A 26,441-nucleotide genomic window follows, 5' to 3' on the forward strand; every position below is an offset into this window, starting at 1 on the left:
CTTCGTGTTTGGTGGTATGGAACTGAGATATTTCAAAAGACGATGCATTGGTAACGTATTGATAATAATTGAATATATCAGTTTGGTTTCCCATTTCTCAATCAATATAGAAAAAAAAATCTTTCAAAGAAAGAGAAAACCCCAGAAATTTTGGATTGGTGTGGAAATTATCATTCTCATCTTTTACACTGAACATATTTAATATCTACCTTTGTAGGAGATGAGCCAGTCGAGCCCATTATTTATTGTAACAATTCGGAAATCCTATTTACCAAACAATTACAATTCTGCCAAAATACAACACAATAAATATCCTGCAGATTGGTAACAATACGATTGGATAATCAATAAACAGTCGACATGACACAGTTCAACAATGACAGTAGCTATGATTTATATAATAACCGATCCTCGAATTTCAATACGCGCATCCATTGCGAATGCAGGCGACAAGTACTAGATAGAAGGAGTGCCGGATCAATCAAACACGCTCCCAAACGGAAGTGGCCAAATTACGGGATTCAGACACTTTCACATACCGGATGTTGTAGTGCCAATGAACGAGAGCAGGACTTGAAGGTTCGTGAATCGAAAAAATTACAGGGTATCTCGGAAATCCATAACAGTTTAAAAAAATCTGTTTAAAATCTGTTTTTTCGTTAACCAGCTGTCGCACCCCTACGAACGATAAGCCTTAAAAGTCGAAACATGTGTGTGAGTTAAGGATTAACGAGGTCAGACCTTTTAACGTGTGATTCCTAACATGGGTTGAATGATAGCAAGTGAAAATCGATCGTTCAGACTGGGGCTTGAACCACCGACCAACACGGCAGTCGATTCGAGTGAGTGAGTGAACAAAGCACCCACGTCGAACGGCCTGGCTAGTTTATTCACTTTATTGTCCCGAGAAACAATTAATGCTTATAATTAGGGAGTATAACTAACTATAAAGTATAATAAAATAACAGAAATAACATATTTTACAATGAACATATATTATATTTAGAAAAAAAAAATGGAATGCAGTCAAATAATGAAATTGGTTACAGAAACTATATGTTGAAATCGAAATCAAGTGTAGAAAAAATCAAATGCAAACTATGAAATTCCACTAATTAGATTTTTTTTCAATTGATACTTGAATTTTGTGATAGTATAATGCTTCTTTATTTTTTCTGGAATCAACAAATTCCTACCAGAAATGTTCGTAAAATGGAACGCAAATGAGGTCATTGACATTTGAATTGTTGTCTTCTAAGGCTCCTCTGTTACGGATGCTTCTGAGGGAATGTTATGTATCTGTACACAGCACTCAGACCTCATGTGACCCATTGTACATCCTCCCGAGGAGTTGTCCTCGTAGGTCATCGTCCATCCTGTCCTTTCCAAGAAGGTGGACAGGCCACTAGGAGGCCAAGACTCGCAGAAGACACAATCTCTTATTAACGATAATTCCGGACACTCGCATAGGACATGCCTGACAGTTTCATCTTCCTGTTCACACATCCTGCATAGAGATGTGTCCTCCATCATGTCCTTTCCAGGAAGGTAGACAGGTCACTAGGAGACATATCCTTTATATCAGCAGGTGTAGACCAAGACTCGCCGAACACACACTCTCTTATTGACGATAATTCCGGACACTCGCATAGGACATGCCTGACAGTTTCATGATCACACATCCTCTATAGAGGTGTGTCCACTAGCTCCATAATATACAGGTGTTTCTTTAGTTGACAGTGGCCAGTCAGAAATCCTACTGTTGAGCGTAGGATTTTAATGGTCATTGCCAGTTATTTTTCAGCGTCAGCTTCTCAGGGTCGCCCAGACTGGCAAGACTTCTTCTTCCATCCCATTCCTTTAGGGCTTGAGCATGGGTGTGACGTTTGGCTAATTCCGCAATTGTCGAAGTCATCAGGTCGTAGGTGTCAAAAGGTCCTAAAATTCTTACTCCAGCCGCTTTCTTGAATAAAGGGTCGGCAATGCGATCACCTTTACTCCTGCCGTGCCCTTTAACTCACCTCAGGATAATATTATTACCTACCAAGGCTGTGGCTAACTCTTGGTGGCACTCTAGTACTAGTCCTGAGGTAACTCGTTGTCTGTTCAAGGCTAATAGGGCTTGTCTACTATCAGTGCAGATTGTTATGTTTTTGCCAGAAATTCCTCTCCTGGTTATTTCTTTTGTGGCGATTGAGATACCAGCGAGTTATGTTTGAACCACGCTGGTATTTTTTTCCATTCCCCACTTAATCCTTAGGCTCAGTGGCTCAGTTTGGCACGGCTACTGCCCGAACTCAAAAAAATATATTTAGAAGAGAAAAAAATACACCAACAATTGATTAAAAAATCCAAACAAGAATACTATCAACACAAAATAGAGACGGCACCTAACAAAAATAAGGCAACATGGCATGCTGTGTCTGAAATAACACAAAAAAATATGTTGAACAAAAAATGATTTTGGAGTTTAATGGTAGATCCATAGAGAATCCCAAAGAAGTATCTAATATGTTTAATGAGTTTTTTAAATCAGTTCCTGAGAAAATCCATCAAAATATTGTGGTTACAATCATTTTGAGAAATAGGATGCAATATGTCAGTCTACGATATCAAGATGGAAATTCAATTGAACACTTCAATTCTGATAAAAACCAAATCAATATAGGTGTTCCTCAAGGTTCCATCTTGGGGCCCATATTATTTCTTTGCTACATAAACGATCTTCCAAATAGTTATGATGGAGCCTCGTACACTTTGTATGCAGATGGTACATCTATAGTTGTTTCCAATAGAGAAGAAACAATTTTTAACGAACAATGCAATATTCCTATGAATAACATAAATGAATGGTTCGTTGATGATTACTTGCAGCTTAATGTGGAAAAGACCAATTTCATTCGTTTTCATAACAGACAAAAAAATGTAATCTAGATTTATCACTGCGCTCAAATGATACAAATATTTCGAGAAAACAAGACACAAAATTTTTAGGCCTTTATGTGGATGAACATTTAAATTTCAATAAGCATTGTGAACATATTATCTCTCACCTGAATTCAGAAAGTTACAAACTGAAAAACCTTAAAACTGTAATGAATGAACACCAACTAATACAATCATATCACGCTTTAGCTGAATCAAAACTGAGATACGGTATTTGTTCCTGGGGAACATCTGCGCTAGCTGACAAAGTGTTTAAAGCGCAGAAAAAAATCATCAGATGTATAGCAGGAGTCTCTTCAAGACAAAATTGTAAAGAACTCTTCATAAAATACAAAATTTCAACCTTACCCTCACTGTTCATCTTTGAGTTGTGTATATATACATATTTGAAAACAAAAATAACTTCCTTATGAATTTTAATTATCACTCTAGGACAACAAGACAATGTTCCTTGTTCCATATTTCATTTGCCAAATATGAGGTTGGAAAGAATTCCTCAAGTATACTTGGTTTAAAAATTTTCAACAACTCACCAGATGACATAAAAAATTGCGAAAGAATAAAAATATTCAAGTCGAATTTGATAAATAATTGCTTTTACAGTCTTTCAAAAATTTTCGAATAGTTTTCACCGCTTTAACTAGCACTATGTTCTTTATGGTTTCTATTTTTATTATTATTTTTATTATGTTGATGTTCTGTTGTTGTTACTTATTTGTTGTTGTTTGACTTCGATAATAGAACTACCTCGAAAGACAGCACGCATTTCCGTTGCCTTTCTGCATTTTATTTATCTTATTATAGTATCTGTTGGCATGTAACACAGTACCATGTGCTAAATGTAGTTATATAAGCTTGACGATTACCATACAACGTAATTTTTGTCTAAAAGGTAATAAAGTTTTATTATTATTATTATCCGTAGAGTAACTGAGAATCTATGAGTGCATAGTACGCCATCTTTGCAGTGCTGCACCCCAATTCTTTATAAATCACTCTAACTGCATAACAGCCAGAGGAGACTTTTCTAGTGAGTTGTTTAACATGATCACAAATTTTAAATTCTGGTCAATGAAGACTCCTAGAAATTCAGTGATATATTTAGATTCCAGTTATCTGTCTTCAAAAAAAAGTTCGTTAATTGAGCATCTAAATGATAATCTTCAACTTTAACTTTTTTCAAGTCAGCAGAGATTATTTTGTCCAACTCACAAGTGTTTTATTATTCCAAAGTATGGTAGTGTCACCTGCAATTAAGGTGAACTTTTCAGAAATATCAAGCTTGGTGAGATCATTAATATATATTAAGAAAAGAATAGGACCTAACACAGAACCTTGTGGAACTCCAGAATTAATTTCCTTTTTTTTTTTGAAAGTTGAGATGTGTTGACCATTTGCGTTCGTCCCATTAAGTGGGAATCGAACCATTTGTGAGTTACAGCTCTGCAACGATAACGTTGGAGCTTTCTCAGCAGTATTTTGTGATCACCAACCTCTTTTGGCTTGAATTGTATGATCTGGTCATCTTATGTGGAGGTGATTTGAAATGGACACCGGGATTCTGCGATTTCAGCCCGTTAAACTATTTCTTGTGGGGTTTTCACAAGTCGTAGGTGTATGCAAATGAGCCAAAAACCAAAGCGGCCCTCAAAGTCAACATAATCCATGCCATCGGTTAAATTCAGCCTGATTTATGCGCCGAGGTCATAGAAAATTTTACGTGGATGCGCTCCAGCCAAAGAAGACGTGGCGGACATTTCAACGATGTTATATCCCACACATAATGGCATCAATAGGTGTTTCAAAAAATTTCGATGATATCTTACATACACACTTTGTTTTATTCAAATTTGAAGATGGGAAGCCCTTAATGAAATACCCTTTATTTCGATAATTTCTGAGTTAACCCCTCTCTGTTCACTGGACTAACTTACTTGATTTCTGAAGTGAATAATTTTTTGAAAGTCACCTAAGCAACCAACCATATATCAAATGAATGTGTCATAACAAATCAAAATTCTGAAAATCGCAATGACAAATATTTATCTGAAACTTCTTTGTATTCTTATCGCTTCCAAGTTGTGTGAATCAGCTTGTGAGGATAAGTGGCCGAGTTGCGGTAAATATACAAATATAGTTTGTGAGAGAAAAGAAAGCTGTAGCGGAGCAAGTGGATGTACCATAATGCCCCTGAACGAAGAGTTCCGGCGATGGTACGTCGAAGAACACAACCGACTCAGAAACGAAGTAGCCACTGGTAAGGAAACCAGAGGAGGAAACGCGGCAGCGGCTGATATGATGACCTTATCCTTCGATCTGGAATTAGAATATACCGCTCAATGTAATGTGAATCTTTGTACATTCAAGCACGACAAATGCAGAAGACCGAAAAAATTCGAATCGGCTGGCCAGAATCTGTACACCTCAACTGGCAAACCACTCGATACCAAAGATAATGTCGTTAATGCTATAAAGAATTGGTACGAGGAGGTTCAATACACAACAGAAGCTGCCCTCACGAGCTATTCTTCATCGACCAAAACTATAGGACACTATACACAACTTGTATGGGCCAAATCAACTCATGTGGGATGCGCTAGAGCTAAAAAAGGAAACAATTATTATTTAGCCTGCAATTATGGTATTGCTGGCAATTTAATCGGCAGTCCAGTTTATACTAAAGGCACTGCGTGCAGCAAGTGCCCGAGTGGATCTGCTTGTAACACACACTACAAGGGACTCTGTGGTAAAATTGATGAAGCAGATATCAAAAAGTCGCCTCTGAAGGGAGGCAGAATCAGTAGTTCATACATCATCAGTTTAGGAGTACCTTTCATATTGATCATTTTCAAGTTTATGCACTTTTCTTGTTAGATGTATAAATGGCAGTAATAAAATGATGTGTATTGTTCTAAGTTTGTTTATTCAGAGTAAACCTTTCGAAATGTCAAAGTTTCAAAATAACAGTGACTGCATGCAATGCAATCCAGCTGAAGCAAACCTCCCTGCATGGGTTATTTGATATCGATGCTGTGAAGGTTCGTGAAATACGTCAACTTCAGTTTTCACCCCAGTCGAATTGAAATTTGACAACGCAAACATTTTCACTGACGAAATTCTTCATGAGAGTTCACTGGCAGTCTACATTTAACCCTTTCAATACGGATTTGATTTCATAATGGTTTTTTATTGAAATTTGGCAAAAATGTGTAAAAGTGGGTTAAATAACAAAAAAATTTCGTTATTTATTTTTATTATAAATAGTTTTTTTTTAAGTATGGGACGCTAGTGTCTCAACAGGGTTTTTTGCTGGGATATATTTGTCCCAACAGTGATTTATTTAAGTATGGTATGGTGTAAAACAATCTAAACACAATGGTAAATTACACATTCTACACAAGAGTTTGGTTCTCTTTTCAATTTTTTTTTGAGAGCAACGATATCATCTTCTTGTGGGACCGCTTTCAGGTAAATGATCACCTACATTGGTTTGATCCGTCCATGCTTGCGAGTGTCGGCCAACTTTTCTGGTTCTTTTACGTTTGACACCAGTTCTGCCATATGCGATCATTGATTCAGCTAGTTTGACAACATACTGAATAAAGGTAGACTTTTTGTAATTTGTTTCTTTGAATATAATAAAAGAGTTATGAACAGCCATCATAAGAGTTTTGTAATAAACTTTTCGGCACCATTTGGCAGATTTTCTATTGATATCATATAGAGAAGCCATTTGATCGGCATGGTCCACGCAGCCCATGTATTTATTATAAAACACTATTGCTTCAGGACAAGGAATTTATGACGTTGATCCGTCTTTCATTTTTCTTGAAACCGATGTTATTACAGGGTTATGACAGTTGGAGATCACAATAAAGTCTTTAGTTTCTTGCCATCTAATAGCTGCACTGCAGCAAATTCAATGTCATTCATCAACTTGACTGATGTAAAAAACCTGTCAAAACAGAGAACTACGTTTTTTGTTTGGCAAATTGAAGAGGTCCACTTTTTTACCACCCGTTCACCCAGAGTTCCTTCAGAGTATTCAGTCTCCTTACCACTATACAGTGCTAGTCAAAAGTCCCCTCCCCCCCTCGTATCTTTTGAACGGGTATACTTCTAATAATGAAATTTGGAGGGTGGAAATAAACGGATGTAGGCTTCTTAACTGGTCATAACAGGTGACGCAATAGTCATAAATGACGTCACAAGGCCACTGTGACCAAAAATTTTAAATGGGACCCTATGGCAAGTGACAGCTCGTTTGAAAGGTATTGAAAATACCTATTCAGTCATACCAATTTTGTTTGGGTTTCGGCTGATTTTGATTGATAAATTGAAGAAATACGAAAATTATAGTTTCGCATTTAATTAATAAAGATTTAAGAACCAGTTCTTATAATAAGTGTTCAAAATGTGCTCCATCTACTTCCTGGCAGTAATGCATCGTATTGCTAAACTCTTGTCGTACTCGTCCCAGTGTGTCAGCGGAAATTGCCCTACATTCTTCAACAATTCGTTGTTTCAGAATGGCAATACTGTCAGGTGCTGTAGCGTAAACCTTAGATTTCAAGTACCCCCATAGAAAAAAATCTAATGGTGTAAGGTCCGGTGACCGAGCTGGCCATTCGATCGAACCTCGTCGTCCAATCCATCTACCACGATATTCTTCATCTAGGTAACGTCTTACTGCACCGTAATAGTGTGCAGGAGCACCATCTTGTTGAAACGTTATTTCCAAGTTGTCGAATTCATCTGGATTATCTTCTAGAATTTCAAGAATTAACGCCTCAATATCAGTTTGTAACATCTCCAGATACAATTCACCGGTTAAGTTAGCATTGAGAAAAAGAGGCCCAACTATGTGGTTTCCGAAAATACCTGCCCAAACATTTACTTTTTCTGGAAATTGAGTATGTTTTTCACGAAAGATGTGAGGATTTGTGTCACTCCAATACCTCACATTTTGAGTGTTAACATTTCCATTGAGAAAGAAAGTACTTTCGTCACTAAAACAAATTGTCTGTATGTAGCCTGGTTGTTGGTTCATTTTATCGGACATAGTTTCACAGAATTCTAGTCTTCGGTCGGGGTCATCATCTGAAAGTTGGTGCACCATTTTTAATTTGTATGGATGAAATTTGTTTTTAGCCAACACCCTATGTACTGTCCTTTGACTGACTTCACAGATAGACGCAACTTGGGCTGTGGAAGAAGTAGGGTTCACTACCATTTCTCCAAGTATGTCAATTTTTTTGTCATCACTAATTGTTGGTCGACCAGATCGTTTGGCATCTTGAACACTACCTGATGCTTCAAACTTCCGAAGAAGCTCCCTCAAATAAACCCTCGATATAGGGCGATCGGGGTACCTCTCATTAAACAGTCGTTCCGCTGCATGGAAATTGTTTCTACATTCACCAATTATTAAGATAGCTGCTACTTTGTCGGCTACAGTACGTACCATTTTGCCTATGTAAACACTTAAACGTCTCGTTAAACAATAGCTTAGGTAAATTTTCAAGGTATAAACACTTTTGACAAGTAGATAATTCAAACACGTCAACCTTTTTGACAATGAACCAGAGGCGTACTTTAAAATCTTTATTAATTAAATGCGAAACAATAATTTTCGTATTTCTTCAATTTATCAATCAAAATCAGCCGAAACCCAAACAAAATTGGTATGACTGAATAGGTATTTTCAATACCTTTCAAACGAGCTGTCACTTACCATAGGGTCCCATTTAAAATTTTTGGTCACAGTGGCCTTGTGACGTCATTTATGACTATTGCGTCACCTGTTATGACCAGTTAAGAAGCCTACATCCGTTTATTTCCACCCTCCAAATTTCATTTTTATAAGTATACCCGTTCCAAAGATACGAGGGGGAGAGGGGACTTTTGACTAGCACTGTATATGTTTAGATCATACACATAGCCTGTCAACGAGTCGCATCTTGTCCATATTTTTATTCCACGTTTTATTGGCTTTAGGGGCATGTATTGTTTCAGAGACGATCTGCCTTTGAATTTTGCCATGGATTCGTCGATACTTTGGAACGTTGAGTCGCTTCTTGCTTGAGGAAATGTCTTTTTGAAGCACGATAAAACTTCATCCATATAGTAGGTCTTTGACGAATTGTCAGGCTTTTCAGATTCGTTGAAATATAATTTTGATAAAAGTAATTGACATATATCCCTAGATAGTGCATTTTTTATCGCTTCGTTACCAAGAGATGCATTATTTGACCAATACATGGAAAATGTCGGAACTCTATTATAATGCATAATCAAACAGACACCAGTAACTAGCATAATTTCTCTGGCATTGGTTTTTTCATACTTTTTTTTATAGATTTTTCAAGAATCTCTAGTCTTTGATTTGTGCAGTGGGCTATATAAAGAAACAAACTTTTTGGAAAGACTTTTAGAAAGCAATCTAATTCCGTACTGCTACGATTTAGACCACACTGGATAATTGGTTTTACTGTAGGCGGTATAGTTTTCCTAGGAACAAAATTGTTGTTAACTGTAGTCCACCAGATATTCCCATTGGGTAGCTGTTGATTATCTTCAGTGTCTGCGGCAGCATTCGGAATCTGTATGTCTTCGTTGTCGTCATCAGAAGAGTCACTTTCACTCTCTTCTGACCCAGATGATGAAGAAACATTTCTATCTTGCACACTGTCGTCACTACCATATGGCTCGGAGCGATCTGAATCTTCCTCACTCTCTATCTCATCCAAGTTATCAACAAAGTATGCTAGTTCGTCCTCTGTGAGGGCTTTTCTTCTGGCACTCATGCTGCAATATAAGAAGAGGTTAGGAGTGCATACTAACCTAATGGGAAACATATGTCCCAGTATAAGTACCTGTTGGGACATATATAACCCAGAGATAATACATGCGATAAAACACTCTAAACCATTATTTGATTCAAAATTTTGTAAAATTACTTACCTATGCGCTTTGCGTTACCGAATTTCTACAAATCAGCACAAAATAATGGAAATAAACTACAGTAAATGTAAATAATAGTAAGTTGGACGCTAGTTTACATGTAAACAGACTCGCAGAACGTGCTCGACTGGTCGTCGTTTTATTTGCCGAGGTTGCCACATCGCAGGATATTTACGCAACACCATAAAGCACTGATGTGTCCCAGCGCAAGGTGTTTTTGATGTGAGGATCCCGTTTTAGAAATTTATGAACAACTGTTGGGACATATGTGTCCCTACAGGAGTGAAAGGGTTAACAATTGTAATAGGGTGTGGTCACGTTAGGACCAAAGTGAGTGGACCTATTTGATCCTCCACGGCAATCCGCAAGGGTTTATTGTGGCTCACACTAATTCACACTCGACTAGATGAAGCCAGCTTCTTAACGGAGCCCATTAGTTTTTATGGTGACTGGTTTTTCAGGTCAGATGGTATGAGTTAGGCTCTGCCGAACTCTAAAAACCTTTGGTTTGGGGATTTGGTCCCCAGCGGGGCAGGTAAAAAATATGTGCTCTGCTGTTTCATCATTTTCCAAACAGAGGCGACACACACTGTCTTCTGACAGTTCTAGTCTCTGCATATGATGATTCAAATGACAGTGACCTGTAAGAAGGCCTGTTAGACATCGTAGTTCATCTCTACTGTAGTCCAACAACTGTTTGGTATCAAGCTTCTGAAGGTGAATAAACGCCTTGGAGTTTGCCAATCTTGGAAGATTCTGCCAGCAGTCCATGAATCTTCTTGCCATCCAGGTGTTCAATGTTTGTTTGGCAAAGCCTAAAGCGATGACAATGACAGGTCCGATGAAGCTGCTTGTAACATCGTCCTTTGCAAGAATGTATAGGGTAGGAATGTAATAGGGTAGTTTCTACAATGAATGAATGGTTTTCTCAAAACTTACTACATGCGCCAATCAGGCCAATTAGGCTCTTTTCTGGATGGAATCCAGCCACTTCAGGGTATGTTTTGGGGCAGAGCTCAATACATGAGGACAATACTCCAAAGAAGGTCTGATCTGAGCTTTATAAAGCATTAAAAGTTGCTGAGGAGTGTACAGTTTTCTGTTGCGAAACTGCGTTCAAGCTTTTGAGAAGCAGCCTTTGCAATTCCAGCAACATGATTGTGCCAAGTCATATTGGTGCCCCAACAGACTTATCGAAGCAGAAAGCGAAATTGTCTGACTTGACCTAATTATATTCGGTTCGGAAACATTTATCTTCTTGGAGAAAACTGATACCTGGGTTTTTATGGTCTTGAATTGAACCTGGTTACTTTCACCCCAATTTGAAATCACTTCTAGATCCTCTTTAAAATATGTAACATCCTTAAAATCCAAATGGAATGACGAGACAAGTGTGCTGTCATCAGCAAAGAAATATATTGGATTCTCGGTTCATTCCAATAAGTCGTTAATACACAAATAAAAAGAGGATTGGATACAATATGGATCCCTGGGGAACACCAGCGTTGATTGTAAAAGTATTCGAGAGACATCCATCGACGCCCACTTGCAGGAAACGTTCTTTCAGGAAGCTTGAGAGCCATGAACAAAAATAATACGACAAGCCATGTTTCCATGTTGCGTTATTCCAAATATGGGTGACATATAATAGAAGGTCGCCTGTTGATCTTTGTTTCCGAAAGCCATATTGATGATCGCTCAAGATGTTGAAGCCTTCAAAATATTTGAGGGTATTGAGTTTGATGTATATCCCTGACAGCTCCTATTATTTTCCACAGAAAAATGGCGAGATTAAAATTTCTTGTCCATAGACTGCTCACATTTCTCTTGAGCAAAGAAAGGTATGAGATTGAGAAATAAGTTGTTAGGGAAGTGGCAGAAAGCAACGGGTATCCATCAAATATAGTGGATAAATTAAGAAAACAAAAATTTAAGGAATATCTTCGTAATGCCTGGACTTTTCGAAAAGGGAAAGTTTCAAAATTCATAGTGCTTCCATATGAACCCAAATACACCTATGGGTTGGTCAAAAATTGAATATAAGAGTGGCTTTTAAAACTGCACCTACACTTAAACAAGTGTGGGGCAGTCCGAAAGACAAGACTTTGGAAAAAGAAAAGTTGGAGATTTATGAAATAAGCTGCAAGGATTGTGATGAGAAATATGTTGGTCAAACCAAACGGACTATATTAGCTTGCTACAAGGAATATGTTTCGCAAGTTCGGTTTTATAGACCAGAGAAATCTAGTGTCGTTCTACATGCCATAGCGAATGACCATAGAATGAGTGATATATGTTTAAATTATTGAGACCGGTACATAGCAACAGGTTTCTGGATGTTTTCGATAGCTTGGAGTGTGGAATAAGTTCTATGAATAGCGACAAAGGTCCTATTTAGAACCAGGCCTTTGTTTGGTCGTATACGTAATAATTATGAATGAAAAACAGCTAGATATTAGAGATAATCACTAACATAGCGGAAATACATAACAAATTATAGGTACTAACAACAGGTAGTTTAGTATAGGATCCAATAACGGGTAGTATTTAGGCCACTAGCATATATATTCATTGGTGAAGTGGTGTCTGTTAGTTAACCTATTATGACCTAGCGTTACTTATAGGTAACGCAGTTAAACGTTTCTTCTAATTGCAATAGTTGCCCTATTTATGAGATTTTTCATTTGATGGCATTATATACCACATCTTCGAATGTCGAAATATCAAAACGTTCAGTTGCATGGTGATAGTACAGCTGTAAGGTTCACTTTTTTCGAGTTATTCTGAAGCTAAGCATGAGCAGGGACGATGAGATGGACATTCGCTTCGAGTAAGTATTAGATAAAATTAATTTGTCAATTATTTATTATCATTATCAAATATGTGGGTACAAAAAATGTATGTTGCATGTAGTATATGTTGAATTTGATGTTTGCCAAAACAGGATAAGCTATGGGGGATTCGTTTGTTGATGTTACAAATAAGTAACGCTAGGCTTTCAGATATTTGGAACTGGACTTTTTCAACTTATGTCGTATTTTGATTCCAGGGCGGGTTTTACATTACAAGAGGCATTAGATATGGTCTTTCTAGATGATATCGAAGAAATTTTCATTGAACCTCCTGATCCCAATGCTCTCACCGATGAAGACTCAGCCGATGAAGATAATGGAGGTACATTGGATAATCTTAGTCGGCGGCAACTACAACGTGAAGTTGAAATAAAGTTTGCAAATTCAACAAAAAGATTGACTTCGAAAAATCAGACGAATGACCTGGTTACTTCAGACAATACCGCAGTACATAATGGTAACATTTCATTACCTGAAAAGGTCAAACCGAAAGATAAGATTATCTGTGAGGAAAATGCCGATATAGTAGTTTCCAGAAGTCGAATATTCCCGGTACAAAACTACAATATGTTTCTTGAAAAGTCTCCTGTTGAAATCTTCGAAATGTTTATTGGTGACAATACAATAGAATTATTTGTGAGAGAAACTCAGAAGTATTCACTATTCAAGAACTGTCCCGATCCTCAAGTAACTTTCGAAGAAATGAAAACATTCATAGCCATATTGATATTGAGTGGGTATGATACCAAACCCAGTAAACGGCATTTTTGGGAGATGGTTTGGACATGAAAAACATAATGGTGTGCAATTCCATGAGACGTGATCGATTCGTTCAGGTAATAAGATTCATTCATTTGGCTGATAACAATTCCATTGATACCACCGATAAAATGTATAAATTACGACCCCTGATCAATGCCCTTAAGACAAAATGTTTGCAGTATTTTGTACCTCAAGAACACTTGAATTTTGACGAATCGATGATAAAGTATCTGTAAACAGTTAATTCGAGGAAAACCAATTCGCTTTGGATATAAAATGTGGTGTCTGAATGCAAAAGATGGATATCTTGACGACTTTCTATATGTATCAAGATAGAAACCCAAATGCTGTCGATGAATACGAACGCCTTTTTGGAAAATGTACTGCACCATTCATCTAGCAGACTTGCCACATCCTGAATATCCTTATAAATTTTACTAGGATAATTTGTTTATGAGCGTAGATTTGCCAATTTCTTTCGACTCAAAGGGTACGGAGGAAGTGGTACTTTTAGAGATAATAGAGTTCCAAATAGTTGTCCACTTGCCCATAAAAAAACGATGCAGAAGAAAGATCGATGTAGCTATGTATCTGCAATCGATAAAAATCATGGAGTAATGATAGTCAAGTGTGCAGACAATAATATCGTAACAGCTGGTTCTAATTGTTATGGTGTGAATCCCATAGGACTGTTCCTCGTCCATTCCTTATTGGCCAATACAATAGTAGTATGGGCGGAACAGATCTGATGGATAAGGGAATATCATCATATTGAATCGCTATACGTTCAAAGAAGTGGTGGTGGAGTATTTTCACCTGGTTATTAGATGCAGATATCTTCAATTCATGGGTACTTTATAAAAAAAAATACTCAAATAAGCCAACTAGATTTTCATAGAGCCTTGGTTCAAAATTATTTAAGCCGCTATGGGATTGCTGGAAGGCCTTCTACATCCAAATTTAGCCTCTCATTAAATAGAATATCCGATGAAGTGAGATATGATAGAACAGATCACCTTCTGATGTCCATTCCGAACAAGAAACGTCAACGATGTGCTGGGGAAGGATGCTCTACAGCACTAGAACTATGTGCAAAAAGTGCGACATAGGACTTTGTATTGAGAGTAATATTATTTTCCATACATATACCAGGTAGCCCTCGTGTTTATAGGAACGTAATATATTTCTTCAACGCTGTAACCGAAAGACCTAGTGTGACTTATATGTAACATGCATTTGTTGTTATTATTCTAATGAATATTTCAAAAATACTTTATTTTTCCATACACTGTACCCCAATAATGCCTTCATGTTGATTTTCAACTGAAAATTCAAAAGTGAATAAATTCCGGTCATAATGGGTTAAATTTGAGTAGCTCTGAGCTAGACTTAGCCAATAGTACCAGACCCTCCTTTAACTTTTTTCTCATTTCTACTTTTATACTTTTTGTATTTTAAATAAAGCCGATTTGTTATTATTATCAAGGTGACCTCTACAAAAAATTCTACATAACCATAGGACCACTATGCATTTCACAAAAGAAATGAGTTATGCTCGATTATTATTTAATCTAAAGGCGTCACCCAGCTGCGTGGTATTCCCAAAGATAATACATCACTCGTTAATGGAATTCCGCTGATATTCTGGCATTGATGAAGCAACGACTGAGAACAAGACATCCTTCTAATAATAACAACGCGTCTGGGCATCGACCTTTGTACCTAAATCGTTGTGAACTACATCAAAAAGCCGCGTAACTCTCACTTTCCTGATGTTCAGCAGTATTTTTGGGGCTTCGATTTCCGTTATACATACCTCCATATGTGATAAGGTGGCTGAAACCTGTAGCTAAGTGTTACAGTCATGTGAATATCGATATTTTATCTGATTTCTCAATTTAATAGTTGTGAAATAGGGAAAAATTGATTGTGAGAAGACATTGGATTTTATCAAAAGGAATACCACAAGATATCAAAATTCGCTCATTGCTCGATTCGTATTGCTCAGTAATTAAAAAGTTTTATTTTGAAAAAATGGACACCTATCTGAGATTTTTTTTTAGATCTAGTGATAGTCGTGAAGATAAGTTTCTGAAATATCCTCAGCTGAATGCGTCGATATAAAAACAAAATAATAATCCTCAAATTGGATACATTTCATTACCTGCATATCGAGAAATTTCAATGAGAACATTTGTTTGGAAGTACGGTTATTTACGGCTTCAAAGCAACTGGTTTGTAAACACTGAATGCACATGCTATTCAAGAAACTGCATATGCTCTGTCTTTATTGACAGAAGCTCCAACCCCTCCTGTATCTGACGATGTTGATAAAGAAATTTCGCAACCTCATGAACAGCATTTCAGCAGCTTTTGCCTATATCGGTCAAAAATACTGTAAAACATCACAAGGGAACTCCAGTCACCAAAGACTTGTTTGAGAAAAAACAAGAGAGAGGAGGAAAAGAACACAACCCTCAAAGGTAGAATTGGTCTCCTCCAGGCCAATGATCCCAGAGCCATCAACATCAACAATACGAGAAAATGAATTGAGCCTACCATAAACAGATCTCCTGGAACGTTTTGCCGCATGGTTTACAGTAGTACTGAGTTGGACGATGATGAAGACCATGTGTCGCTGTATCAAGTAAATAGAACACCATTTCAGCAGCGTTTGTCTACCCCGGTTAAAAATACTGTAAAAATTTACAAGGGAACTCCAGTCACCAAAGACTTGTTTGAGAAAAACTAGAGAGAGGAGGAAAAGAACACAACCCTCAAAGGTAGAGTTGGTACTAAGCTCCAGCTCTTCCTGTATCTGACGATGTTGATAAAGAAAATTCGTAACCTCTCGTCTTCCCCAGGCCAATGATTTCAGAGCCATCGACATTAACAGTACAAAAACAAAGGATTGAGCATACCCTAAACGGACCTCCTGGAATGTTTTACCGCATGGTTTACAGTACTATTAAGTCGGACGATGATAAAGATCATTTGATGCTCCTTCAAGTAAATAGAACAGCATATCAGCAGCTTTTGCCTACACCGGTAAAAAATACTGTAAAAATTCACAAGGGAACTCCAGTCACCAAAGACCTGTTTGACAAAAACAAGCAAGAGAAAGAAATAAAAAAGATCTCAAAGGTAAATTTGGTACTGAACAGAACCAGGCGAGTTTGTTATTATTGATCTCAATTACCAAATATAAGAAGCGTATTTTTATTATGTATGTGAAAGTCTTAGGTCTCATTTCCCTACTACAGTCCAATAATGTTTACTGACAAGGTTTTTGAAAAAGTTTAGTTTTGTTTTTGTTAACTGCAGAAGTTGCATTTTTTATTTTAATTTATAGCAATTGATCTACAGGTTCAACTATCATTAAAATTTATTGATTCGGATATATAGTTTCCATTTTATTTCGAATATCCCTCAGCTGGGCCTTATTACCGGCAACTACCTTACATTCCCTTGAATATTTTTCAAAGATGGGGTATTAGTTATTAAAGTCGTTATTTATATACTATCAGAAATTTGCTAAGCAAAGCAAGCAAAGTAAAGCAAAGTCGTCCCCACAATTCATTATTACCCTCAGATGTTAGATCGGTGAAACCATCAATCAGTACATGTTTCGACCTTATACAGGTTCATCATCAGCTAATTATTTGAAAATTCTACAATAAAAGAAGAACAACGTAACAATAATTAATACTTACATGGAGAAGATTTTTTTTAATGGAGAAAAGACAATAATCATATGTTACAAATGAATATATGGTCACAACGACATGTTAATAGTAAAGAAAATTTAATATTTAGTGAAACGACGGAAGTTTATAACATCCTAGCTATAAATGATTGAAGTAGGGGAGGCATAGAGCCTTTATACCCACTAACTAACATAAAAATAAAAAAAAACGCCACATGAAAACGAATTCTATTGAAAGAGATCCGAACTGAATCGAATGAGAAAGGAGAATCAACTGTCAAAAATATATAAAATCGAGATGACATGGAACAGTGACAAAAGATCTGCAAACACAGAACACAACAGAACACAGCATGAAAACTTGTTACGATAATTTGTGAAAGTAATCCGATGAGTTGAACTGTAAGATCAATGGAGAAGAACAGATCAGCACCACCATGCGATACATCCATTGCCTATACATGGAATGAAGAAAAGATGTCAAACAACTGGAGCCGACCACCAAACAAGTGTACAACCATACTAATAAAGTGAACAAAATAAGGGTTTATGTTTTTATGCTTCGCAAATCTACTGCTCTCCACTTCGAGATATAATGGACTTCTACCACAGGTTACTATCAGAAAGTTACAATAATTATATAACTGTGGAACAACAAAAATTGTTTGCATCGTAATATACAATGTTCAACAAAGAAACTGTCGAGATAAGAAACTGAACCATGTTCGTTAATGTCGATTATTAAACTCAACCTAATTTCCGTGTATGGAGGTTTCGTGCTCTTGCATTTTATGCTCACTCACACAGGTGATTTTCATTCTCAACTTCTCAGACTATCGCTGAATTTGTTTGAATAAAGGTGATAACTTTCGAGTTACTAAGTCAGTACTTATTCATCATGGAAGTGTTTCTACATTTAAGAGGAAACTATGTGGCAACTATGTGTTCAAGTCATTATATTTTTTATTGAGTTATAATTCACCTGGAAATGATTTATGAGAGAAGGCTGTCAAGTGAATTTCGTGTGAGATATTTTCTCGTGTTATGTCGGCATTTTTATGGTTTTTATTATAAGAAAAAGATGGTGCAGTATTTGTTGATTGTGTTGTCCAACAATGTTGAGGTCTACAATAAATACATCTGCATGAAGGCATAATACTGAAAATTTTTCAAAACTTCTAGCAGGTTGTGTATCAATTGAAAAACCATAGAAGATTTCAACAGAGAGTTTATCAGATCCCTGTCAAATTCACTTCCTGACATTCAGGTAAAGAACGGATTTCACGAGTTCGAAAATTCGTCGTCTAATATGATTTGAAATCTCTGAAAGAACGAATAAAATTCAAAGAAATAGCTAAAATCGGTGTCACTATTTTTATTCGGGTTTGGAGGCCGTCGTTTTAGGAATTTCTTCCTGACGTTTCACTGGAGCGAGTGGCTCGATTTTTCAGAGTTTTATACGTCCTGAGTAATCTCTGATGACTGAATATCACGTCTGCCTAAGCCGTATTTATGTCAGGTAGTTTGGTGTGCTAATACCTGTACCTGTACCTATACAATTTTTATTTTTTGTATTTTAGTTTTTCACTGTGGTAGTTTTTGAAGCGAAATATTTTTACGGGAGGACATTTTTTTGGAAAAAACAAGTTGGCTCTTCACTTGTTCATTCATACATTGAGTCAATAATAAATATTTTTTGTCGAAATCTGAATAATGATATATAATAATAATTCGTCTTTATTCACCATAAAAACAATTGAAACAAATAAAAAGAGAAAAAAAAATAACTTTCAGTATAGAGGTGAATAGGCCAAGTATCAGCCAAGGCGGTTTTTCAATTCAACCTGAAAAAATCAATAATTAAACAATAACAAATAAGTCTAGTTAACAGTGATACTGTCATGACAGGATCAAAAAATGTATGCAACTGCTGTAGGAAATTATTTTTTTTAATGCCAAGGTCGGGAACGGACCTTGGCATAACAAGACAGATACAGAGACTAGACAGTTAAATAAGACTTTATTTTTAAAAGGGAAATTTTGTGTTTGGGAATTACTAAAACTGAGCTGTTCCTTGTGGTGAAAATATTTTTTGGTTAGAATATTCTACGTATCTTCAGTCAGTAGTCATGTTGACGAGATATCAAAACTCTATATGTGTTGAATTCTGTAGAGTTTGAACAGAGATTCTGATGGAGGTTCTGGGACCGTAAAATCTACATCTTGCCCTACTGGTTGGATGGCGGAAATTAGGTTATGGTAGCTTATTATCTTCTTATTTTTTGAGTTATGGTCAGTAATATCAATACTACAAAAGTAGCAATCATCAGTGTGGTTTCTATGTTCTCTCCATACTATAGGAACAGCGTACTTAGATGCTTTTTTCTCTTTTCTTGACAATTTTCTAAGATCTTCAACCTTTTTCACAGTCTGTAATGGTTCTTTGATGTTTTTCAATAACAAATTCACCACAAATATAACAAAACCTGTCAACAGAGTTCTTACAACCGCGAATAGACATTTCAATGAGCACATGTACTGGAAACCAGAAAGTAAGGTTAGGTTGACAGCAAACAAAACATCGGCTGTGAACAGATCAATATAATTTCCCTTTTTCTGGACAGTAAATGTGTTTCAGCAGGGCTGCTAACTCTTCTACATCCAGCACAAATTATTTCCAATTTTATTTGTAGTATATAAAAGCTGTTGAATTCTGTAATAAATCAAAAAATTTAATATATTGATGTGCAAATGTGGAAAAATGGTAGGCTTAATGAGTGTCATATTTGGATTTAGCACCCTGAAAAACAGAATAATAAGGTATTTCAAGTAAAAAAGTGTTTTCATCGTTGGCTTGTATTTGAGTAATCATCATCTTGAAAACAACTAATTCTGCTCATGCATGGATCTTTATACCCAAGTTCATGGCCACCAATTGGGATCATTCTCCTTGTATCAACTCATCATAAATATGACCGTTTGTTTCGTTCAAATTATAGAAGTAATCGTGACAATTCTGGATTGAACCGTGCAGTCTAGCTCCATATATGGCATTGCGAACAATTAATTATTCATCGGTTTTACGCTCATTGGGATGTTAATAAGGGTGATTAATGATTCCATGAATTTCATGGCTATTTCAGTTAGCTCCTTTAATTATATCAGCTCTAATTTATCTTGTATGTACAGATAATTATCGTTCTAGTTTCAAAGTAAACAAGACGCAATTTTCCAGACATTTTGTTTTCAGAAAAAAATATGGTTCAGAATATGGTTCGCATATTCTAAATATTGGAGATTTCGGATTTTCGTGTAAACCGAATTTCGGATTTTAGGAAAATCGTTCCTACAATTTTGTGAACATTTTATCTATTATTGTCAGTGACATATTATTTCATCAGGTTCCCAATTTGATGAAACAGATCCCAAACAAGCACTGCTCCCAAATAACAGAACTGCAACATTGTTTTTGACGCGCGTTTCACCAACAAAGTTTGAATCTTCAGGTCATGAAGTACACTGGAATGGAATAAATTCCAGGTGTAAGCCTTTAAAAACACATTTTTTCAATCATAGTCGTTTATATGAAATCGAAATATACTTGGAATAAATCTTGAAAACCTTCCCAACTAGCAATTTTATATTTTATAATGGTTGTGAAAACGTTTCGGAGAAACAAATCATAAAACTGTATTTCTCCCAGAAATGTTTTCAATGTGCTTATAAAACAGCTATAAATAGGAAATTGGTACCGTTTTATAAAACATTATGGTCTTTAATAATATTTTGTAACGCCTTTTGCAAACACTACAAAACAGTTTTATAAACATTTCGGCAGTCACTATAAAAAATTTCTAACACCCTTGAACAACAGTTTCCTGAAGAATCTTATAAAATAATTGAAAAACAATTTTATAAAAGTTTTTTTAATAATTCCAAGTGAGGGTTATAAAATATAATGCAGGCGCAAGAAGTGATTTTGTATTGGTAAAATTTAAGCGCGCCACTCTGTTGTTAAAATTTTTGGAAAAAATCATCAATTATACAAAAATTCACTCTGTTGACGTATTCATTTTTTAGTTGCAAATCAACTCAGTTTGTTCTAAATAATATAATCTTATAATATCTATGTACTTTTCATCTGCAAATATTACTATATGTGCAGTATTTCATATTTTCAACTCATCTAATGCCAGTATGCCGAATCATCATTTTAAAATGGCGTCGTTCTATAAAATAATTTGGTATCAATAGCAAGAGTTTTAATGGCTTTTAGCTTTTATGTTACCCCAATAAAACTATTAAGAAACACTTAATCATTAATAATCCTGTTTTTTGGCAAGAACAAATTCGAAACACTAGGTATTCGTCTAAAACGAACCACTTTTCTTATTTTTTTTCCAGTGACCAATATTACACGACGTTATTAGGCCTATAGTTATTGGGACGCTAGTCAAATTAAACTTGACAAATTATACTTCATTACACGACCTCTAAAATCAATGTCAGCTGGTTCTTCTAAAGTGATGCATTTTATTCTTAGCGATAGCAAATATATATTAGAGAAAGCAATTTGATTTTATAACAGTTATTTTATTGTTTTGGAATTGTAGTAAATACCCCATACTATGAAATACATGGGAAATTATCATCAAAGTGACAATATGGCAATGAAAACAAAATTGTATTTGAAAGCATTCCAATAAAATAATTTTATTAAAACTTCAGGAAGCAGTTATAAAATAATCTTGAAATAGTTTTATAAAGAGCATAAAAACCTCACAGAAAAGTGCTGTAAATCTTCTACAAAACAATTTGATTTTATAAGAGAATATGTTTTATAAGTTAGTTGTAAAAAAGTTTCTGTGATAATTTCGTGACTATTTTATAACGTATTTATAATTTTATTTTATAAACGTTTCTATGACAAATTTATGAAACACTTTTATTGCCTACAACTGTGTTATATTCACGACTCGTCTAATATAATCAATTAGCATTTTGGAAGTAATTATAAAATACCAACAAAATAAAACTGTTGTAGCACCATGAAATTATAAAACAATTTTGCTGGTTGGGTTACTTTCAAATTCTGACCCTCAATATAACCAGTGAACATTGAGGTGCATGAAAATTTGATGACTGGTAGCCATCAGTTGTTTTTCAACTGTGAAACCGTTTCAAAAAATCACCACGTTTAGAGCACAAATCAAATATTCATATCTCATTCGAATATCACACACGCCGCCTATTTTATCAAATATTTAATATGAATGGTCAGTCGTCGCATACTTATCTGATGGTGGTAAATTCTTCGTAAAACATATTGTACATTTTGCGCTCACCTGAAACAAAAGAAATGAACGAATCAATTCACGAACGTTGATATCAAAACATGATCTGACGAAACATTAATTAAGCTATCTGTCAATAAACTGATCCACATTTTTCGACCTCACACGGATTATTTCGACATAAGACGGACCACCAGAGGCGGATTGATATAGTTTAGCCTCTGTATACCGACTGAGAGCTTGAAAAAACGCTATTTTTGCCGAGTAATAGTGGAACGGCTTTTCTTTGTGAGAAAGGAGAAATCAGCTCATTTTTATTATAATCAAGTACCAAAAAGTATAAGTATCATATTATCAATAATTACAGTACCTAGCGAAGAAGAAAATTAACAGTGGTGATATATTTTTGGCATAAACTTTTGTGAAACACATGAGATCTTCACGTACTTATTGATTTTTGAGTTGACATGGTTCACAAACGGTTTTGCCAAATTAGATTCCATATACAACTTTTCATTCAGTGTACATCAGTAAATAATTATCCAAACATCATTCTCCGATGAGATTTCTCCTGAAATCTATAATAAACCCTTACCTACTTCTCCACTACGGCAGGGATTGGACCTGATCTCATTGCTAGTAATCTTATTTCTTTTTTCAAGTATTTTGCGACTTTCAATGTCTCATTTATATCATTTTCCTTTTCTTTTCAATTTTTAACCTTTTCGATAATCTCGAAAGTTTTCAAATTCAGTCTATGAACATTTTTACAACTAAATGTCAAAGACGTTATGTTCACTGCCGATTCTTTTTTATCTGATCATTTAGAGGCTTTCCTTGTTCTATAGCTTCTTTTCTAACCTTTATCTAGATTGTTTTCTGCGAATTTCATTATTGCTGAGATTTTAACATTTGACCAACTCCATCTTGTCTCATTTTTTCAATAATTGAAATTCTAACTCCCATATTCCGTTTTTTTCTTCAAATCTTCAAATTTTCAGAAGAGAAGTTGAGTAAAATTGATTTATTAAATTTATTAATAAAAGCATTAATTTATTCATTTCTTATTTACTGAATCACTTTTCACTCCATAAATCAACAAAAATATTGGATATAATATATCAATAGCAATCACAACACAAAATTTCATAAATTCAATTAACACATATCATAAACCTATACCAGTTTTATCTATAAATCAGTTATCACGATATCATCGAACAGAATCGGTCAAAGCTACTCACATAAATATAAAGAATGGTTTATTAAGCATGTTTGCATTGAAATACTCAGGACATAATGTTATAAGTTATGAAAAGCAAATAGTGTAAACTTTCAGGGCTGGAGGACATAACTGTGTCCAAAATATTTTCCGGAATTTTTGGACATGGTCTTCAGGTTTATATGCCTGACGTTTCGTCTAATACTGTGGTAGATATTATCAAAGACGATAAATAGTGCTGGAGTTGTTCCCAACTCAATTTAATTGAATGACCTTCTTTGTGTACATTTGAGGATAGGTAGCCAAATGCAACTAGTGTTTATTACCTTTTCCTATCTATTGAAATAATTCATGTTGTGGAATTGGCCGCGGTGGTAGTGCACCCGACTCACGATCGGAAGGCCGTGGGTTCGAATCCCCCCTCGACCAGATATTTTTCTCGACAGATTTATCTGGTTGAAGCTGGGATGATTCTGCAACCGTGTTAGGAATCACACGTTAAAACGTAAGACCTCGTTATTCCTTAGCTCGCACAAGTGTCTCAACTTTTGAGAGTTGTCGTTCGTATGGGGGCGAAATCTGATTAACGGAATAACATATTTTAAATAGTTTAAATTCATGTAGTAATTTTGAGTTTTATCGAATATTTGAGTATCTTCGATTTCTTCTGTGTTCAGAGAGACGGATACCCGGGTATTGCTGAAGGTATTGCTGGGGTCCTAAACTGATCTGAAAACTATCAGAGAGAGTCTAGGGTCAGGATGGCAATGTTGAAATTTCATATGAAGACTAACCCTACTAACACAATTCCAAAGACGATGACTATCAGCATCTACGGCAGTTCTCAAATTATTCAGAAAATAACATTGCGAATGAAACAAGAAATTCAAATCCGATCAATGGACCTTCCAGTCTAAGTATTCATCAAAATTGATTCTCAAAAACTTTACAGCAACACTAGATTTGGGAATAGGGATGTAGTTTACGTTCCAATCAGGTTTCTATCATTCCTTTTGTCTATTATGAAAGTGAAGATACTGTGTCTTATCAATGATGGAAAATGAAAAGTTTAGATATGCCCATGTAGCCAAAGATTGGATTGTTTTATACGACCTTCTTTGGAGATGATCACTAGATATATCTGACACAAGAATAAAAATATTGTCTGCATACATTGTAACATGAATATTATCAAATAATTTATACATATGGTCTATTTATACCATTGTATACCATGAATAACACTGGTCCTAGGATAGAACCCTGTGGAACTCCTGCTGTTTATAAAATTTTCTGAGTTTGAGCTTGACATCCTCTCATATACCTACTGCTAATGATTTCGTAAGAAAGTTTTTATTCATGATAGAGCATTCACTTTTAGACCCTATTGAAATAATCGTAACATGCTACATGGGCGTTTGTGATTCACTTTTAGCATAGTAACTTTCAGACAAAATATTAACAAATGTTTTAAAAGCAACAAAGATCCATTCTGTACCAGCAGCCTAGTGAGTTTTCGGAATTTCTTTTGAATTGAGAGCACAACAACAGTTGGAAATTGTTGCAATTCTTAAAATGTTAATAATTGTATATTCCATCTGTCGTTTTCATTATTCTTTACTTTATTTTTTCTTCTTGTTCGTTTCTCAATGTTTGACGATGGCTTGAACAATACTGGGGATGTGTAGCAGTCTCCATACTCCTCATTCAAATACGACTCTGCAGACCACTATTTTTGAAGTAGGTCTTCACACGTAGCAGACAGCCGAATAATAAGGAAGTTTACGTTCTACTAAAGAAAACAATCGAGAGCCGTTTATTTTTGATTTTTGCTCTAAGGTGTAACCTACCTATTTACCCTACATTCTAAATTTAGAAATTGCACGGCGAATTTTCTTCGAACAAAATTCATAATCAATTAGGAGGAAAGCTAGGTACCTTTGGGGTTATTGACCAACTGGCAGCAAGCCAAAGTGTATCTCTAGCATCACATATTTTCTGATATATAAATACATGGTTCGCCTAAGAATTCCTTGTTCAAAGCGAGTTCCACGCTTCCACTATTAGTTACAGTGTGACTTTTTGAATGTGGGAAATGGACCAAGAAATAGAATACCGTACGGGGTGGATGTAAATTTTGAGGTTTTTAGTCATTGTATCAAGATTTCATATGTAACATATATCAAGGTGTGGAAGGGCAAGCTAAAATTTCGTTTCGAAAAGTTTCTGTTTTTCAAAACTGACTAAATTCAGTACAATCTTTAGACCATTATTTTTTCCCCTTGGGAGTGGAAATTCCTGATTCGCTTTCTTGATGCTGATTCACGCTATACAAAGAACCTACCTGCATATTTCCAAATGACCAGACAAATATCATGACAGTTCAATTCATTTTGTATGAACGGCATTAGATTCTATTTTCTAATAAGGATTTGTTGAGATAGGACAGGCGCTGATTGTTAACTAACCCCCGCCCGATGACCATTCACCACTAAATAAACTTAATATCCCTGCAGACACTATGTCATTAAGAGTCTCCAAACGTCTAGACAAGCAAACGGTTCTATTCTAAAGTACCACACGAAACGTTCAATTATATTTCCATTCATCCCCCTAGCTCTGCAACAAAACAACCGTCTAGTTAAAAAGCTTTCATTCTGGCATCTGACGAATTTGTAAAGATGACACCCAACACC

The 26,441-nt window shown here is 35.6% G+C and overlaps 2 protein-coding genes across 2 annotated transcripts in view; one reads left to right on the plus strand and one right to left on the minus strand.

Moving 5' to 3' along the window:
* The window catches only part of LOC111501843 (protein amalgam), a 335,770-nt gene that overhangs the window by 116,382 nt on the left and 192,947 nt on the right, over positions 1-26,441 (minus strand). The window lies entirely within an intron of this gene.
* On the plus strand, positions 4,923-5,857 carry LOC111501845 (venom allergen 5 2). The gene has a single exon (XM_023155759.2). The coding sequence runs from the start codon at positions 4,978-4,980 to the stop codon at positions 5,818-5,820; it is 843 nt and encodes a 280-aa protein (XP_023011527.2). The 5' UTR covers positions 4,923-4,977; the 3' UTR covers positions 5,821-5,857.

The sequence above is a fragment of the Leptinotarsa decemlineata genome, unplaced genomic scaffold (assembly GCF_025532065.1).
Source record: "Leptinotarsa decemlineata unplaced genomic scaffold, Ldec_3_MD MMD2_tig00000035_RagTag_RagTag, whole genome shotgun sequence".
Taxonomy (NCBI): Eukaryota; Metazoa; Arthropoda; class Insecta; order Coleoptera; family Chrysomelidae; genus Leptinotarsa; species Leptinotarsa decemlineata.

Coding starts and splice junctions, on each gene's coding strand:
- LOC111501845 (XM_023155759.2), top strand. CDS start 4,978: ATGACAAATATTTATCTGAAACTTCTTTGTATTCTTATCGCTTCCAAG.